Here is an 18822-nt window from a genome sequence, read left to right as displayed (position 1 = left end):
TTCATTTTAATACCTTTCTCTCGCATCCATGTGCCCAAGACTTGAACTTTAATTTCCTTTTTGATTCACGATAACGTTTGCATTAAAAAAAACTTTTTTCCGATGGTGATAAAAAAAAACTAAAACAGATAATTGAGATTGATAAATTTCCCATGGAAGGTAATATTATATTAGCTTACTTTAAAAAAAAATCTACGTCCTTGCGAGCGGCCTTCCGGCAGTTAATCGGGACATTCACCATGGCGGACGAAAACATGAGTGTAGGCACGTTTTCGAGTTCTTTCTTCGTTTTATTTATAAATTTCTTCTCAGTTTTCGCTACAAAATTGTTGGAGTAAATCCCACGCTTCAGGTCTGCCTAGAAATTCTCGATGGGACACAGCTGGGGGACGTTGGGCTGGTTCGCCGACTTGGGTTCAGCCGCTCCATCTCCTCTAACGATAGCTTCGAGTAGTGAGCCGACGCCAGATCCGGTCAAAATACCGCGTCTTCGCCCTTATGGTATTTCTTGATGAACGACGCAACTTCCGGCAGGCACTTCGTACTATAAATTTCCCCGTTCACGGCCAGTCCGGAGCTGAAGAAGATCATCTTTAACATCCTCTTCTACCTGTTTTTCAGCCACAGTAACAACTTCTTGGGGAACTTGGTGTGTGAAATAAACTTCAGTGCCCTGCCAGTCGTTGCCATACATGTCATTTTCCACCTTAGAATCATTTTCGCTTCACCTAACCAAAGCCTAATTCCGCAAACGCGAAATCCAATTGTTCACTACAGCGAACTAGATCGAGAGGGTCTGGCAATCACATTCACAATAACAAAGTTGCAGAAACATTCGAAGCCCACTATTTTGCCGTCTTAGGCGTCATGCACAAATTACGTAACGCATAAAGGGGGAGAGGAGGGTTGAGGCTTTGTTACTTATCCCGTTGCGGTCGGAATTAATTTCCTTTGAAAGAGATCCTCTTATTTTTCCACGCTAATATTTTGTTTATATCGAGTACCGTTACATATTATTCATAGAAACTCTGTATACATTCGTGAAAGTCAACGACCCTGCTGTAGTGGCTGAGAGCAGACAAACGACCGCAAAGTGTAAATGTGACAAAGGGGGGGAAGGGAGTAGTTGTAATCGATACGTAACAAAACTCCATTTTTTATTCCTTAATAAATTCACGTTACCGCAGGCACCATTGGACGTAACTAGGGCACCTTGGTCATGCTGAAGCAGTTGAATACAGTGGTCAATGTACGCTACAGTTCGTTCAAAAAGACACTGTTCTTCGAATGCATTTTCTCATTGGTTCGATTATGAAGGGGTGTACGAATGCCTGAATTTCTGATGCCTTATTCTTTGTTACAAATGCTCCTGGACGCAGTGCCTTCGCATTTTTAGCGTTACGTAATTTGTGTACCACGCCTTACCATAGCGCGTTTTTCTAGTGCCCAGATATTATCAGAGCCATTCGAATTGTCCTTCCCCACTGCAACGATTGACATCTGCTCGCCTTGATGGGATATTCCATGCTTCCATGATGAAATTAGCAAACTGCAAGCCTAGTTGTTTTACAACACCTTTCCGCGAAGCATCCAAGTTCTGCAAAGGGACACTTGAACGAACGGACGTGTTTCATCCCTCGTCAACCATCAACCAGCTCGGATAAAATTTCGAACAACTTGGTTCACGACAAACACAAAAAAATTACTCAAACACTTCACTACACTTCATTGTTCCGTTTCTTTTTATTTTCACATTTTTGTTTGTAAAATCATGCTGTTTTGCTTACTCCGACGAAAAACATTAACAAGTATTTGTGTTTTTAAATATATAAGTGTATTTTGTTTTATTTTATCTATATTTATAAATCACATTTGAATGCAGTTTCATTTTTCTCTTTTCTTGTTCTCTGGTATGTTTACCTTATATATCAATTGAACAACGTATCTTAACCACTTTCATACATTTGGGCTACAATTCTGCGGATGTGTGTGTGTGTGTGTGTTCTTCATATGTATTGTTCATATTTTATCGCTCCAATACGTTTACAGAAGATTACCGGTCGTTATGAAAGGAGCAATTTTTTTCCGGTAAAAAACGAACAATACAGCTATCGCTACTAAATTGTTCGAAAAAATTGTATCTGAATTGTTTTCTTTTCTGCGCTCAATGGGTGATGATGATGATGATAGGGTGCGTTGTAATAATAAAATGACTTTCAACCATTTTTTGTTCTACTGTACGTTCCTAAATGTTTCAATGGGGACGACTTTCCATATACTGCGATTTGTAAACAGCTTAGTTTTTGTAGTTTTCGTTTTTTTTTCACAATGTTACTTTTATCTCAATAATATCTCTAAGCAAAACTAGTTGTCATACGTTAAATGCTAAAAGATTCTGCTGATTCACAATTTGAGGGATCAAAATGAATACCCTCTCTATATACTCTTTCTGCAAGTGTGTGTGTGCCTATTAGTATTATGTTTTTGGGTTGATTATTTTACATGTCACATCGCTACAAAACTTTTTATTGATCGAAAAAAAACTCGATTTTCAAAAACTCAATTTCATAAATTTGTATAACAACGCATTTGAAGGAACAATTAATTCAAGTGAACAAAAACAACGAAACATACATCGATCCAATAATTGGCAGCTTAAGAAGCGATAATATGATAAAGGTGACTTTTTCGTAGCCAGACGAAATCGAAAACCAATAGTGTGATACCGACAGATTAACTCACCAACCGAATGCGTGGGTGCTGGTACATTGTGTCGAGTGTTTTATTTGGGCGACGCTCTGAGCAATTTCGATTACCAATCGGCAGCTGAAAGTGGTTAGTATTTCATCTTTCTTCTCCTCTCCACTTGGGACCTTGCTTCAACGAATACCGAAAGCAGGGACAATACACGTTTCGACTAGCAAGAAATCTTCTCACCGAAAAGTGACCATGAGCACAAAATCGGCCGCACGAGACGTTGATGTTTTGCGCGATTACGGAAGTGTGCTCGTGCTATGAGTAGTATACAGTACTTTTCGATTTCTTACTTAACTTGATTCGATCTCGTGTTGATTTCAAATATTCTTTATATTTTTCGATTTTTATTAATCTGTTTTCATTTTTTTATAATATTTTTAAAAAAAGGTGTTCCGTAATCATTGTAGATCAATTCAGGTCCCTGTCTTCTAAGTACTTGTATTCAAAAGTGAATCCTTCCTTTTTCCGCTGGCCCCACTTTTCATAGTCAAAGTAGATGTAGGTTCCCTGATGGAAGCAAAAACAAAACTAGTGGTTCAACTATGAAACTATTGTCTATCTTTCCCGTACTCACCTGCTCGTACTCTTCGTTGATGATTTTCGGCTCTTCATGGCGCTGGAACCACATCATGTATTTGGTGTGGAATCGCCAACTCTGCTTTTTGAGAGCTTTCGCTGCCAGATATTGCGCCTTGGTGCCCTCCATGTAGTAAAACACAAAGAACAACGTCTCCGGCGAAAGGCGTTGGAAAAATTCTATCGTATCAGAATGTGGAAGTTGTTGCTGAAAGGACAGGAAGGAAGTTGCGGTTATAGACAGCTAGTGCTTAACACGTTGAGCTCCGATTTTTCCTTGCTGCGCTTTCTGCGCAGTGCGCATCAAGAGAGCTTGCACAATATTAGTGCCGGTCCCAGCTCCCAAAGATACTTATTGTATATATAGAAAATAGACAGAGATTCGAGTAGAAAGTAGTCACATTTTGTAAATCATCCGAAAATAAACCGTATATATAGGGTTGGGGAAAAAGAAATGTCGTATTTCTGATCGAAATTTGAGGCTTTATTCAACATACTTTTTTTTTAGCTGTATTATAGTGACTTTCTACTCTTTGGCTGGTTCGTCACTTTTTACTTCCATTTTTGGAAGAATGTCGGAGTGAGAATTGAACTCGTGACCTTTAGCGTGAGAGGCATAGAGGCACTACGCTAAATCGCCTCCCATTCAACATACTTAAAATTATCCAATTTAAGTCAAATATGCGCCGTTTTGTCCGCAAACTTGTTGCCATTTGGAAGGCAACTTCATTATCCCCCCCTTATAAAACCCCCTTCTTATTTGCAAAAAAACTCAGACAGCCAGTTTTCACAAGCCTCTTTTGAGGCCAACTTAGTATCACCAAGAGCGTTTTGCATGGACCGGAAGAGATGATAATCACTTGGAGCCAGGTCCGGACTATACGGTGGGTGCAATAGGACATCCCATCCGAGCTCCCGTAGCTTCTGGCGGGTCATCAAAGATATGTGAGGCCGAGCGTTGTCCTGGTGGAGAACAACACCATTCCTATTGATCATTTCTGGTCAATCGCTTCTGGTCAATCGCCTGCTTCAAACGGTCAAGCTGCTCATAGTAGAGTACCGAGTTGAGGGTCCGGCCATAGTTGAGCAGCTTATAATAATGATAATTATAATAATTATATAATTATAATTATAATGATTCCCTTCCAATCCCACCAAACACACAGCATAACCTTCCTGGCCGTCAATCCGGGCTTGGCGATGGTTTGGGCCGGCTCACCGCGCTTCGTTACTTAATGTGACATAGGGGGGAGGGGGGGTAGCCGTGGTCGTTACGTAACAAAATTCCATTTTTATTCCTGGATAAATTCACGCGCCCCTAACTTCGATTCTGAGACAAAAAGAAGTGTGTTTCCTGAGTCAAGATGATAAAGCAATGGGCAGTAAGCAGGCACCGCTTAAGGGGGTATTCTAGTATAGAGACTCGAATTTTTCGAGCTCCGAAAAAATAAAACATTTTGAGCTCCGAATAAAAAACAAAGAATATTTTTTCTATCTACTATATCATTATTTGTTTATCTATCTTAACAATAAAAAAAAATAAACGGAAAACAAATATTCATAATTAGAATAGTTACAAGCTGATGAAGTGAGGGGGATAAAAAAAAACGTTGTGCCATGGCGTACACGATTCCAGCCCTTCTGGTTATCTAAAACACGAAAATCGAACAAATTCTAAATCAGTAAAGATGCCGCTATCGCATGAACCTCGGACAAGTCCAGGACATCTTTTTTGACATAATGGTGGCTGTTTGAAAAACAAAATGCGATTTAAAACGTTTTTTCTTACGTTTCCCGAATTTTTAAAAATAGTAAGATTATAAAAAATATACTTTTGTAGAGGTTATTGTTAGAAGATAGAAGAACAAATAATGATACAATCGATCGTAAAAATACTCTTTGTTTTATTTTTACGGAGTTCGAAAAAGCGTCCGAAATTCGTGTCTCTACACTAGAATACCCCCTTAATGCATCTCGAACATCGCGTTAATCTATCGGATCATGATTTTGTCATGGCTGGAAAATATAAGCTTATTCCGTCTGTTATTGCAGGATGCAAAATAAAGCAAGGGCACCACGATCATGCTGAAGTAGTTCTATGCAGTGTTCCAATATATCAATTTTTGTGCATGCTACAATCATGTTATCTGTATCTTCTTTTATTTCTCAGCTACTAATCAGTGATACAATAAAAACTTATTTCGTGAAATGTCACATCAATTAGCATTTTGAATTCCGAAATCCGCGTAAAAATAAACCGCGTAAATTCCAGAAACCGCGTAGAAAAAGCCAGGTAAAATAGAACCGCGAAAAAAGCGACATCAGTGTACTTGCATATAAAGAACTTCCGTGTGAACATTTGATCCGACTTGTGCAGATATCAGGTATAAAATTTTCAAACGACTGAGTTTGTGTACAGATTAGCGTTACGTGACATAAAGGGGAGAGGGGTTCGTCTTGCGTTACTTTTTATTACATAGGGGGGAGGGGGTCCAAAACCCTCATTTTTAGCGTTACGTAATTTGTGCACGATGCCTTTACTGATACGTCCAAAATCCGTCAAAGGCCTCTCGAATCGTTTTCCACCCAATTTTTGAACTAAATGAATGAGGGAAGGATCAAGGATTATTCACAAGATACATCAACGCTTCATAAGCTTGAAAGCCAGTGCTTTTAACATTCCTCCGCATCCCACACGAAATTGAAGGATTTATTTTAATCCATCCATCTTTGGGGTTGTGTCTCATTCATCCATTCACCCGAAACACGTTTACCCGAAGCACATTTACTCGAATGTAACACATACCCGAATGTGACAAATACCCGAATGCAACATATACCCGAATGAACATTTACCAGATGACAAATACCCGAGAGGACATTCACCCGAATGTTACAAATACCCGAATGAACATTTACCAGATGACAAATACCCGAGAGGACATTCACCCGAATGTTACAAATACCCGAATAGAATGTTTACCCCAATGAAGAATGAAAATTCCGACAAATCAGATTATGAATTTTGTCGACTCTCCTGTTACGAAGTTACGAATTAAAATGAGAAATTGTAGTGAGGAAATTCGAAGAAAATGTTGAAGACTTCGCTGTGTTATTTTTAGAAATTAGTGTAGGCTAAACTAACCAGACGTCCCGCGTTACGCGAGGTTTTACGGAAGTTGGCCGGAACCTCAACCATGGCCGATGAAAAGATGCATGTCGGTGTTTTCTTTTACCTTTTCGTGGCTTTGGTGGTCGACTGTCTCTGCATTTTGGCCATTCGCCCAAAAGTTTTCTACCGGTCGCAGCTGGGGGATGTTGCGAAGGTTGGCGGTCTTCGCGACAATGTTTATCTCCAGCCGATCCATCCTCCAGTGATCTTTTGACATAATGGGCTGATCGCAGGTTTGGCATAAAGACCACATCACCTTCGCAACTTCCGGCAAGCACTTCGTACTGTATATCTCTCAGTTCAGCATATGACTCGAAAGAAGAGCGGCTTGGACATTCCCTTCTCGTTCGTCAGAGAGTGACCTTCTACGAGAACTTGATTTGGGTGATATATTCGTGGCCATCGCTTACCTGGGGAACGTAAAGTATCCGGTCCCCTGCCATTCTTTGAATTCTAGCATCAAGTACGTCTTGTCTTTCATTATGAATATAAACACGAAAAAAAGTTTTTCACCAGTGAAAAAGAAATTTTTCACTTCTTTCACCAGAAAGAAGTTTTTCACCAGTACCTCAAGCTACTCCTTCTGGGTGATTGTCTGCTGCTCAGATACGGCCGGTCTCGTCTGAGGCTTCCGCATAAAAATTTCCATTTTGGCCAGATTCTTCTTCACCATTTGGCCGGTTGCTTCGATCTCACGGCTTAAGGAGCGGCAGGGAGAGGATGTTGTAAATACCAGATTGGCTATGGGCCTGATTCTCGAATACACTTCACGGTGGAAACGAAATAAACGGCACGCCATTGAACTACGATTTACGAGTTAGTGAAGTGTCGAAGATAATAATGGATTTTCAGGCAGAATGAGCACTTTCCAAATAAAAAATCGTTAATGAAAATTAACTTCTTCGTATCAAACTGGTATTCAATGTGAGTGAAAACTTTGTTTTCTTCATGTGATATAATAATCTCATACAAAAATTTCATCTGAAGATAATTTGATATTATAATAAGTTTAATGGGAAACTAATCTCGTATCCAGATGTCGACACCGTACCGTTGTCATCTCGACTACGTTTCATTCCGTTTCCAGCGTGAAGTGTATTCGTAGTGTATTCGAGAATCAGAATATCTGGCGGACATAAAGTGCCTCAGGATGTCCAGCTGGCAGCTGGCAGTATGAAAAAATCATCAAGTTGCTTGACAGTGCTGCTGCTGCGTATCAACAGCCTTGAATAATTTTTGTTGTAGGCTTAATGAGCGTAGGATTTAAGGAAATTATCTTTTGTAGTTTTTTTTTCATCGCCATCCGAAATTAGTCCATTTTTCTAATGCATACGTTAACACTAAAATCGATGAAAAATTAATTGGAATTTTCGAGCATTCCATTCTATAATTGGAAGAAAATGGTAGAATTTGAATCGTGCTTGCCAGACTTAAATGCTCTGACTTAGCATTTAAGCTCGAGCTCGGCCGGTCTGCTAGAACACTTCAAGGGTAGAAAAATACTGTCTACACGCGATCAGATATTCGTCTCAAAAGGAATATCAGAAGTTGAAGGTTGCTTTTCAGAGAAAAAAAAACACGGAAGACATATGGCAGGTCTTCTTGGGTAAGGTGGCCGGTGTTTTTGGGGACAACCACAGTCCCATCTTCCAAGCCGCTGCTATTGATGCGGCCAGGTATGCTTATGTGGGTTTCCGGACACAGCTGCATCGCAGGAAATGAAGTGACGAAATTTTTGTGTAATTAGCAGGAGTGTACGAGGCATCTTGAGCGACGGTTCAGCTACAGTAGCAGCGCTCTTCTGTTACTTAAAAGATACCAAACTATTCGTCAGGATCTAACGTTTAAACAATGGATCAACCACGGAGATACTTGTTCCTCCCGCCCGACGATAAAGGGGTATACAAACATTTCGGCATCTTCAACGGAACGACTTCCTTCCCGCTGGCCTGGAGCTATGGCCCGAGGACATCTTTGCCATCTGATCCAACAAGCAAGCAGTAAATCTTGGCAAGTTGGAAGAAACTACTTCTCAATAATCGGCCTATCTGGGAGTTATTCTTGCTTTAACACTTTTCTTTTCGGGATTAGTTATCCACCTTCAAGGAATCTTTCGCACCCACATACTGAAAGATGACAATAATAATTCCGAAACAGATTAAGAAATTAGATTTTTCAGATTGATTTTCGCTAGCCGAATCTCAAATCAATATCTATCACAATGATCGTTGGCAGAACATTAACAAAAGATCAGTCTTAAGATACAAAGATTTTGCAAAAGCCTTTTGAGTCCCATTAAATCCAATTAAATCAAAACTTCCAGCAATGAGGAACAACATGAACTTGATAATTTAATCAAAAAATTATAAAATTATCTTCGTGAGTCGCGCATCGCAATGATGCCTCGAACTAACCTGTGGGTAGTGTTGCGGTGTTTGCACAGGTTGCCTCTGCAGGTAATTTCTCAGTCGTTCCGAGTCACTTGGCATTGGCAAGTGGTAGTAAGCTGCTTCCATCATTTGGAACTGAAAAGAATTTGGATTATCAGTGTTATAAGAAGAAACAATGGATCTTGGCAAATACTTGTATCTGGTGTTCTTTCTGCAATGGCGATGGTCCGAGTGGTGCGACTCCTAACAGCGGCGGTATGTGCGCTTCGCTTGTTCCGCTCACCTTCAAACTAGTGTTTGTGGGATTCGGATTGGTTGAATTCGAGACGATATTGGAACTGGTGTTGATAATAGTGTTCGGCCCGTTACTGATGGCAGTAGATGACGGCGTAGGTATCAGAGCATTAGCATTGCTAGACGAGTCCACAAGAGTAAACGTCTGTTGCTGTTGTTGCTGCTGCTGCTGCTGCTGCTGTTGTTGTTGCTGCTGCTGTTGTGGCTGTGCTTGTGTTGGCGGCTGCTGTGTACCAGGTTGCTGTTGACCAGGTTGACTACCCGCTTGTCTCGTATCGGGCTGCGGTTGGGGTTGTTGCTGAGACGCGGGAGGTTGCTGCTGAGGTTGTCCACCAACTTGCGAGGGTTGTTGCGGTACCATACCACCAACACCACCGCCACCGCCGGCAGCAGTTGGTTCGATAGCCTCCAAACAGTTTGTTCGGTTAGTCACTTCCTGGGCTAAGTTTTTCAATGTGGACATCGGGTAAGTGCTTGATAAATGCATTGCTACTGCATTGGTGCCATTCTTACCGAGTGATGCAGGACCGTTCAAGAGTTGTTGTTGTTGCGGGGACATTAGACTGGGAGATGCTCTGCAACATACAAATCATCGAGACATTCTCATTACTGGATGATCAATAATCAAAAAGCAATATGCGCAAAATTTACCTGCTGCTCACAGCCGAGTTCCCAGGAGAAGCACAATTATTCAAGATATTTGTCGCACTACTACTAATCGTCGACGCAGACGATGTCGTCATCACATGATTGCTCTCGATTCCGGAAGCCGTTGACGAGAGAGCGCCACCGTGGGGCAGTTGTATGGAATTTTGAACCAGAACCTGTTGCTGGGATTGCTGCTGCGGTTGGGGTTGCGATTGGATACTGCCGCCGGTGTTACCAGCCGCCACCACTGCTGCCGCATTCGTTAACAGACCGGATGCGAGTGTGGTCTGCAGTTGTTGTTGTTGTTGCTGTACCTGCAGCTGCTGGCTAAGCGTAGGTTGAGATACGTTCACAATCTGGCTCAGATTACTAACGACTGCACCAGACGCATTCGGCACCACGACAGCAGATGGCTGACTACTCGGTGCAGAGGATACCGTCGACGAAGGCGTTATGTTGGCCTGATGAATAGAGCCATTTTCTGGAAACGGAATGGAATGGTTATATGTATTATGCACAAACCGAGGACGTTATTTACTAGGATGCTGCTTTGCAACGGCTGCAAATGCCGGACCAATAATTGTTTGGGTAATACCTCCGACTGGTGCTTGGGGTGCCACGATACCGCTGCTAATCGGTACAAGAGCCCCCGCGACGACTGCGGCAGCATTCGTATGGGTCTTACTAGGCGTCGAACTGATCAGTCCCGACTTGTTAATGGACGTGTTGTTGGTAGTACTGTTGTTACTCACAGCAATTACTCCGGCAGTGCTCGCTGGCGCGTTAAGGTCAAGCTTACCAACCGCTCGGATTGCAGTTGGCTTCACCGGCTACGGCAATAATTTGAACATTATTAACAAGTTGCAAGCTGAGATCGAATAAATACGTACCGTAATCTTAACATCTTTCGGCCGTTTCTCGTTCATACTACCGTCGATCAACGTTGAAACATCGCTGCTATAGTTGAGTAGCGTACTCGCACTACAGTTCAGCACTGGAGATTGCGCAGGACTGGTGCCGGAGATTAAGCTGCTTGGAGATGCGGCAGTTTCATTGCTGTTATTACTTTCCGTGCCAATCGATGCCCCAATGCCTACCAAACGGAAGCAAAACAAATAAATCACAGGAAGATACGAGTGATTATCAACACTGTGCACTCACCGGAAATTTCCACCTCATCCAAGCCAATGATGTCGTCATAGATGTACTCATTTTCTTCGAAGTCCGGCTCCTGAGAGGAATCGATGTAGTACTCGACGTCCTCTTTGATCTTTTTGATCTGTTCCACCTCCACTCCATCATTGTCCAACATCCGCAGCAACGTTTCCAGCTTGGTCACGTGGAATTTATGCCGCTCCAGTTTCCCCTTCAGCTCGTCCATCTTCTCCTGTTTGTCCTTGTCGAGCTTTTTCTTCTTGCCGGCTATCAGCGATTCGACCTCACACTCGAACTGATCGATCTGGATCTGCAGCGAGCTGATCGAGGACGTTAACCAGCTACTAATCTCTTCCTTTTCTCGCTGCGCCGGGTCCATCTTTTGCGCGGCCCCGAGACCTTCCTTCGAGTATGCTTTTGTTTTTGTCTCCCTCTCCACCACTTTGAATCGCTCCATTTGCTGCAAAAAAATAATTAGTTGAGAACGCGAGAAGCGTCAACTGCATTGTCAACCCACCGTTTCTATGAGGCGTCGATTTTCCAGCAACGCACTCTTATCCTTGATCTCGCCGGATGCAATCCATGACTTGATCTGATCCCGTAACCTCTGCAGTTTCTTGATTTCCTTCTTGAGATCGGCTTCATATTTTTCCTGTGACAATAATAGGAGAAAGCAGACATTAGAAGAGGGTGCATAACGATCTTGCCAGAGAGGGGCCCAACCTTTTGATTACTGTTGGTGGCATTGTGTACCTTCTGCCAGATATCTTCAAACGTTTCTACGCCCTCAGTGACTTTCTTCAGGCACCGGTCGATTTCACCTGGAATAAACAATATTAGTCAATTGTATGAATCGTGTGCTGCGAAGGTTCGTTTGAATTTCCAATCTTTCAATGATGTAAGTTAGTTCTGCTCCTATGGATTCGTTATTCACTTTTACAAAACTTAATTCGGAACTGTCGCAAAGTGAATCAAATAATATTAAAATGTTCTCAGCTATTTTGGTTTTCTAAATTTAATTACAACTAAATATTAACGTATCCACTTGACACAAGAAAACCGTTTTAACCGTAAACGTCCTCTTTCTATTTAACATGTTGATATATCCTATTCTAAGATACGATCTCTTCCACAGCCCAATTTCGTCAATAAACCCGGACCATAGCTATAGTTCTCCTACCACTTCACTTCACAAGTTAATTCTTGCTTCGCGTGAGCCAAGTATTTCAAAGGCTCGACGGTTTCGCTACAAACACAAATCTTGTGGTACTATAGACCAGCATTCTATCAACATATTCCGCTCATTGCACTCGCCCAACCTCGACAACATTCTTGACACTGGGTTCACTGTAAAGTTGAATCAGTTCGTGGCTTCTTCTCTTTCTCCATAATCCCATCCGTGTACATCGTTCTATATTATCCTGTGCATTTGACTTTCGGTAACACCAAGTGTTTGAAAGTCCTCTTTGTGTGTCGTTCAGGCTTCTTGATTGTAGCGTACTAAAGATCTCATAAGGCATTACTAATTGTACACTTGCTACGGGATCGGAGATTACTGGACCTTGTTGCCTTGACAGGAGTTCATCACTCTATCAAAGTCCCGATTTCAATGGATCGTCTGAAATCCGCACCACTTTTTGTAGCAGGCGGGAATCTTCCAAAAACATCCCATTCACCATACTGACAGGGGAGTAAGAGATTTTCACTCACTAAACCCACTCCCTATGCGCCTTGGCTTTTTCTCCCCCGGGACCACCGTTCGGTATTACTTCAAGTGGAGGCTGCGCTCATGCACTCATTTCTCTGGGCCATTCTCTGGTCATCTCTCCATTTACATTGAAGCTCTAGCATTAACAATTCTATCACTTTGACTACAGCGTTCCATGCGCTCACGTCGCTGCACATTTTTGTTTCACAATACTCACGCTAATTTCGACACCAGGTAAGAGCATTTCGTAGTGTTCTTGGTCGAATCGAGGGCAGTCGAACACTACGTGGATCGGCGTTTCCTTTATTGGGGCACAATGGGGACAATAGGGTGTACTCGCTTGTCCGAACCCGTAGAGATATTTCGGGAAGCAACCACGGCCTGACAGAAACTCTCTCTCTCTTTCTGGTAACCCATTTGTCTGGGATCAGTCTATGGGTTCATATTCCTTTTGAAGTGTTGTTTCACTCCAGCTGCCACTTCCGCATCGAGTTACTGTTGCTGTTGTTGGTGTTCAATCCAGTTGAAACACTTTCTTTGTACCACGCGTTGTCTTCAGCAGGAACAATATCGATGGGAATCATTCCCGCTATTCAATACAGCTTCCATGGATTTCGTACTATATGTGCTAATCGTCATAGCTCTGTAAGTTCTGCTAAGCAGCGTTCGGTTTTGTTAATTGTTGATCACAGCTACTGGCTGGATCAGCTCATCTGAATATCGATGTGGATACGCTAGCTTGGAGTCGCCTCTTACTGTCACAATCCTTCTCCAATTAACTCGGCTATCTCTCTCTAATTCCGCGGACACCCCGCGCTCACCATGTCTTGTTCCACTTGGTCTAACCACCTTGCTCGCTGCTTGTCCGACATTCTTCCAACATATCCTGCCCATCGTATCCTTCCAGCTTTGATAACTTTCTGGATACTGGATTCGTCGATGAGTTGCGTGAGCTCGTAATCCATTCTTTGCCTCCATACGCCGTTCTCCTGCACACCGCCCGTCGTTCAAAGACTCAGAGTGCTCCCAGGTCCTCTTAGCGTATTCGTGCCCGTAGAGAAAAACCGGTCTTATGAGCGTTTTATACAGAGAACATTTCACACGGTTAAGAAGTCTGTTTAACCTTGAGTGTTTCTGGAGACCATAGTAGGAACGACTCCTATTGGTAATCCATCTCCGGATCTCGCGGCTGGTATCATTGTCAGACTTTACTATTGAGCCAAGGTAGTCAAATTGGTCCATTACCTTGAACTCATCACCGTCGGTCACTACACTACTACCTAATCGGGTCCTGTCGTACTCGGATTCGGAAGCCAGCATATATTTGATTTTGGACGCATTGATTCTTAGTCCAACTGTCTCTGCTTCGTGCTTAAGTCTGGTGTAATGTTCAGCTACCGTCTCAAATGTTCTACCGGCATTGTCTACGTCATCAGCGAAGCAGATGAATTGACTGGATCTACCGCATCACGCAAATTAAACCCCGTTCATTTCACAACATCCTCTAGCGCAATGTTGAATAGCAGACAAGAGAGACTATCACCTTGGCGAAGCCCCGTCCGATACTTGCACACAGCACTGTATTCTATCCATCGTAGCCTTAATTAGTTTTGTCAGCTTAATGGAGAAGCCGTTTCCATCCATGTTTGTCCATAGCTCCTTTCGTGTTATTGAATCAACGCAGTGGCAATCGACGACGGAAGATGATTTGGGAAAGCACTTTGTGAGTGACCGATTGCACGAAAGTTTTCATAGTCACAGTGTTGTCTTTATTGAAGATAGAGCAAATAACCTTATTTTTCCACCCCTCCGGTAGCTGTTGTTTCCCAAATTCTGACAACCAGACGATGCTGACAATTAAACAACTTGTCCGGGTCCAAATTGATATGTTCTGCTCCGATGCTATCTTTTCCAGATGATTTGTTGTCCTTAAGCTGTTTGTTAGCATTCTGTTACGGGCATTCTTCGGCATGATTCTGGCTATCACCGTTGAGGCCTTTGCGTTCTTCTCGCAGATATAATTCACATGATTCCTGAAGTTAAGTCGGTCGTCTATTACCCAAGTATTTAATTTGCCGTTTGGAGACAACTGTGTGATCCCCAACGATGATTACAGTCTTGTGAATGCGCTATCTGCAGTTTTGCCTGATGCAGCCAGCTCTCTATCGATTTTATCATCTCGATAGCCAACATTTCCACCTCCTCCAGTGTCACGCTCGTTACTGTTAGAGAGACATCATCTGCGAACCCAACGTGTTGTTACAAAGTATTGGGATCAGGATGGAGCCTTGTGAAACACTCGCTGTTATATTGAACTTCTTTTCTCCCTTTCCCGTGTTATAGAGCAAGATCTTGTTTTCAAAGTAGCTCTCTAGAATCCCGATCAGGTAGTTTGATGCCATCATCTAGTGTAACGCCTTTGCAATGGCTTCCCAACTGACATGATTGAACGCATTTTTTACGTCCACTGTTCCTATGACGCAGAATCGATTACCACGTCTTCTTTTGTTCCAGCGCTTTCTCGACTATTTCGCAGAGTAGCATTCACAGTAGATTTTTCCTGTTTAGTATAATTTTCCCCAGAAGCTTACCAAGTGTATCCAAAAGACAAATCGGCCTGTATGATGACGGCTCTCCTGGTGTTTTCTTCGCCTTCGGCAGTAGTATAAGTTTCTGACTTCCATATACCAGGATAGACTCCCTTCGTCCAGACAATTTTGCAACATATTTGGGTTCGCTTATATGGCGGCTTTTGACACCAAGTTGGGGATACCGCCAAGCCCTGCGGATTATTTCCTTCGAAACTTTTTGCTGCAACTAATAATTCTTCCGTGGTTACTCTCTCGACTTCTTCTCTTCCCGGGCCGTATGATGGACGTGGCCAACTCGACGATTCATGCTGCGGGAAGAGATCCTTAAGTATTTAATTCAATCTTTCCGGGCACTTTTCGTGGGGGGGAGGTCGATGGGCCTTTGATTTTACCATCACAACTTTATAAGTATAAGTGCTTCTCGGGGTACTTCGATGAAGAGATCTTTGTCATCTTCCTCCTCCAATTTTTCCTGCCTCCGTTCTGTTAGCTTTGAGAACCGCGCACTGTACTTCAGTAAGTGTATGACTTTCTGACTTTCGCTCCTACATTTGCTCATCATGGTGCCTTTTTCCATGCCATTTTTAATCTGCGACACAAAACCTCTTTGCAAGGCGTTTATCTCCTTGAAAGATTTCCGCAATCCTTGAGAACAATATACCTGCTTTATCCCTTCATGCTCCTTCTGTTCGGGACAACGTACTTTCTGGAGGGGATCAGTTTGTTGCATTCGCTTAGGTCGGTCTCGTTCCACATTCTGTCTGATCACATGTTGCAGCATGGCTGCGCAAGCCGCATCCTTCTCATTCAAAAGCCTTCGTTTCCGTTGAAGCTATCTACCATTAAATTGGCTGTTGGTTGCCTGGGAGATTCATAATTAAACGCAGTTCAGATACCTTGCGCATATATTACAGGACGCGTTTCATGTTAAACCGTTGAGGAAGAATCCTGAGTGTGATTTTGTATTTTCTGAATATGCTACCGATAGATTCAATTACATAAAAAAAATAACAATATTTTGTTTTGTTGGCTAAAGCTACTAAGAAAATAGGTGCAAACTTGTTTGCTCGTGTTTTGGTTTTATCTAATCAAAACCAAATAGAATCCATAATGAACATTTCATTTCTGTGACGTATCCTATTCTTAAAACATCCCGATGCAGAATGTGATCAATAACGAAAATATAAGTAACATTTTCTCTGTCTTGTAATATTTGTTATTAATATTTCTTGTTCCTCCTGAAATTAACAACATGATCGCTAATCTTCAATTAGATTTCTTTTGCGTATTCCACTATTGAATACAATGTTTAGATACCAAGCTTCTAATTTTAGACCACCTTCAATAACTGTGCCGATTGGAAATTCAAGAATCCTAACTCCCATGGATAATCTAATCCAAGCGCTTCTGTTATGAATGAAAATAAGCCCTACTGCTCTTATTTTGAAACAAGGTTACAAAGTCCTATGAATGCTAACAAAATGGCAAAAAATTTACGCAACAGAACCTCATCAAATAAACACATTTCATTGTGCCAAGTTTACACTTGCGCTGTTTACCATCCGACGGGTGATCTCGCGTTGACAATTCGAAATGCAAAAGCTTCGCAAATCTGAAGCTGGTTTGGAATCAACTGTAGAATATTAACACACTGTCCCCGATTGTCCTCAGATGATAGCAGCGCAAATGTGAACTGGCCACAGAGCCATCGACTTACGGTTAATTACGCTTCTGCTGTACATCTTACGGCTGGTACAGGCCTACTAAAATATATTCCGTTGACAACTAATTTTAGTTGATTGACTCAGATCCATTGACATCTTTCGTTCCTTTCATTATTCTCGCGGGGGGGGGGAAGTATTGTTCCACTACCTCATTCAAAAAATGAATAGATGCTTGACAACTACACTCGTACAGCAGGTTTGTAAACAATCCATGTAACATTTCCCATTCAAAATGTGCGCTTGCAATAGGCTTCGAATGAAAACTATCAAGGAACTGGAAACATATCCAGACCATATATCTGCAACATATGAACTAAAACGCACTCCCACTTTTCTTGAAAATTCTTTCACTTAAGTTGAAACCAGACTTTAATTGATCTAATTCATAAGACCAACGTCTTCGTATCTGAATAATTTGGAAATCGCACTACTTTTCAACGGAAAATGTATTCACAGGCACTAGATCACACAAAAGAAAACAAAAAAAAACAAATCAAGCAAATGCTCATCCAAAAACAGCGAATAATTGAAAAGCAATTATCGCTCATTATCACCATCGAAAATTCATTCTTTTTTGCACATGCTTTCCGCCACCTAAAGTGAGCAGCAGCAGTAGCTATGAAGCAAATTTTGCGAACCGCGACAACGGAGAGATTTCGTTTGCACTACTTGTACTCCAGTTAAAGCAAATACAGCGAAAAAAGAATAGCGTTTGCTTTGGGAACCTTTCTCCAACAACCACACACGATTGAGTCTCACCTTGCAACTTTCGCGTCGCAGCCATGGCTATGTATACATCTGGTCGCAGGGAGCAGGCATAATCTAGACATACAAAACAGGAACCTCCGAGTGGTGCTGCTGCTGCTGCTGCCTCTGTTCGCTGCTGGCCACTATCAAAGCACCACTTCTTTACTTTCGGGGCAAACCGACACTCGACACTAGGGCTCACCCAATCCGGAGGAATTCCAACGAACGGAACGAAAAATAAGCCAGAATCTCGCCGTAGAAGAGATCGGTGGATCTCCGATTTTTCTCCGGGCCTTCTTCCGTCCAATGGTCTCTGCTGTATCTTTGACACCGTCGCACAATAATGCGTTGATTGCAGTATGTGTGTACGTATGTGTTGGAACGAAGACGAGGGGATCAGCTTTCAAGATGGCCGTGTGTGATGGTCGTGGAGCAATTTCTCGGACTGCGTTCTTTATTGTTACACCGAATCGCGCGAGTACCGCTAATTATTACTAATAGTAAAACAGGGACTAGAACGCAAACAATTTGCGGATACAATCACATTCGGAAAACGGGAACGGAACGGATTAAAATGTCTTTTTCTACCACGAATATTTGACTTTTTCTTTCGTTCGTTTTTCGGGGACACTCTGTGTGCGAAAAACTGTATGTGCTATTCAGAGAGTTGATTGGACTTTTGCTGTATGCGATGGTACCGACGGAACGGACCTTTTCTTTCTTTTTCTTTACGAGTCGACTCCGAGTTTTGTGTTCGTGATGTGTTGTCAAAATTATCACTGCCCGCTGGTTGACATTCGGTAGGTGTCAGAAAATTTTCGTCAAGAGAAGTAAATTCAAGCTCACAAGTGTGCGGTGTCTCAGAACATGATTTTATTTAGAAAAAACCTTCACAAACGAAGTACTACACTGAGAGTAATATTTAATAAATATAACGTTTTTTGGTAAATACTCCCAATCTATAGTAATTTTTACTACTGTATTATACCGTATATCCTACGAGGAGAAATTAGCCAAATAGAACCATGTTTCGTGAACTCAATACCGGCTACATTTGCTG

The 18822-nt window shown here is 42.1% G+C and overlaps 1 protein-coding gene across 4 annotated transcripts; it reads right to left on the bottom strand.

Annotated features, from left to right (window-relative positions):
- Positions 1–2300: 2300 nt before the first annotated feature.
- Positions 2301–18503, bottom strand: LOC129776869 (CCR4-NOT transcription complex subunit 3). 4 transcript variants are annotated; one of them, XM_055782760.1, is made up of 12 exons: positions 17775–18503; positions 17009–17474; positions 11716–11813; positions 11510–11644; positions 10999–11452; positions 10728–10930; positions 10376–10667; positions 9841–10318; positions 9089–9764; positions 8920–9030; positions 3332–3541; positions 2301–3264 (listed from the first exon to the last, which is right to left on the bottom strand). In XM_055782760.1, the coding sequence occupies exons 2-12, from the start codon at positions 17031–17033 to the stop codon at positions 3166–3168; spliced, it is 2781 nt and encodes a 926-aa protein (XP_055638735.1). In that variant the 5' UTR covers positions 17034–17474; positions 17775–18503; the 3' UTR covers positions 2301–3165. The 4 variants fall into 4 exon arrangements, with proteins under 4 accessions (XP_055638735.1, XP_055638737.1, XP_055638734.1 ...); XM_055782762.1 differs by lacking the exon at positions 17009–17474 and having other exon boundaries at positions 9089–9630; positions 9703–9764; positions 17775–18502; XM_055782759.1 differs by lacking the exon at positions 17009–17474.
- Positions 18504–18822: the final 319 nt, after the last annotated feature.

The sequence above is a fragment of the Toxorhynchites rutilus genome, chromosome 3 (genome assembly GCF_029784135.1).
Source record: "Toxorhynchites rutilus septentrionalis strain SRP chromosome 3, ASM2978413v1, whole genome shotgun sequence".
Lineage (NCBI taxonomy): Eukaryota > Metazoa > Arthropoda > Insecta > Diptera > Culicidae > Toxorhynchites > Toxorhynchites rutilus.
Note: the sequence above shows the minus strand (reverse complement) of the source record. Positions and strands in the feature narration are given on the sequence as shown.

Excerpts from the sequence above, each read along its gene's own strand:
- LOC129776869 (XM_055782760.1), bottom strand. The coding sequence starts at position 17,033 with ATGTACAGCAGAAGCGTAATTAACC. Across the intron at positions 3,542-8,919 it reads CACCGCAACACTACCCACAG|CAACAACTTCCACATTCTGA; the intron begins GTTAGTTCGAGG and ends CTGTCCTTTCAG. Across the intron at positions 3,265-3,331 it reads TCAACGAAGAGTACGAGCAG|GGAACCTACATCTACTTTGA; the intron begins GTGAGTACGGGA and ends TGCTTCCATCAG.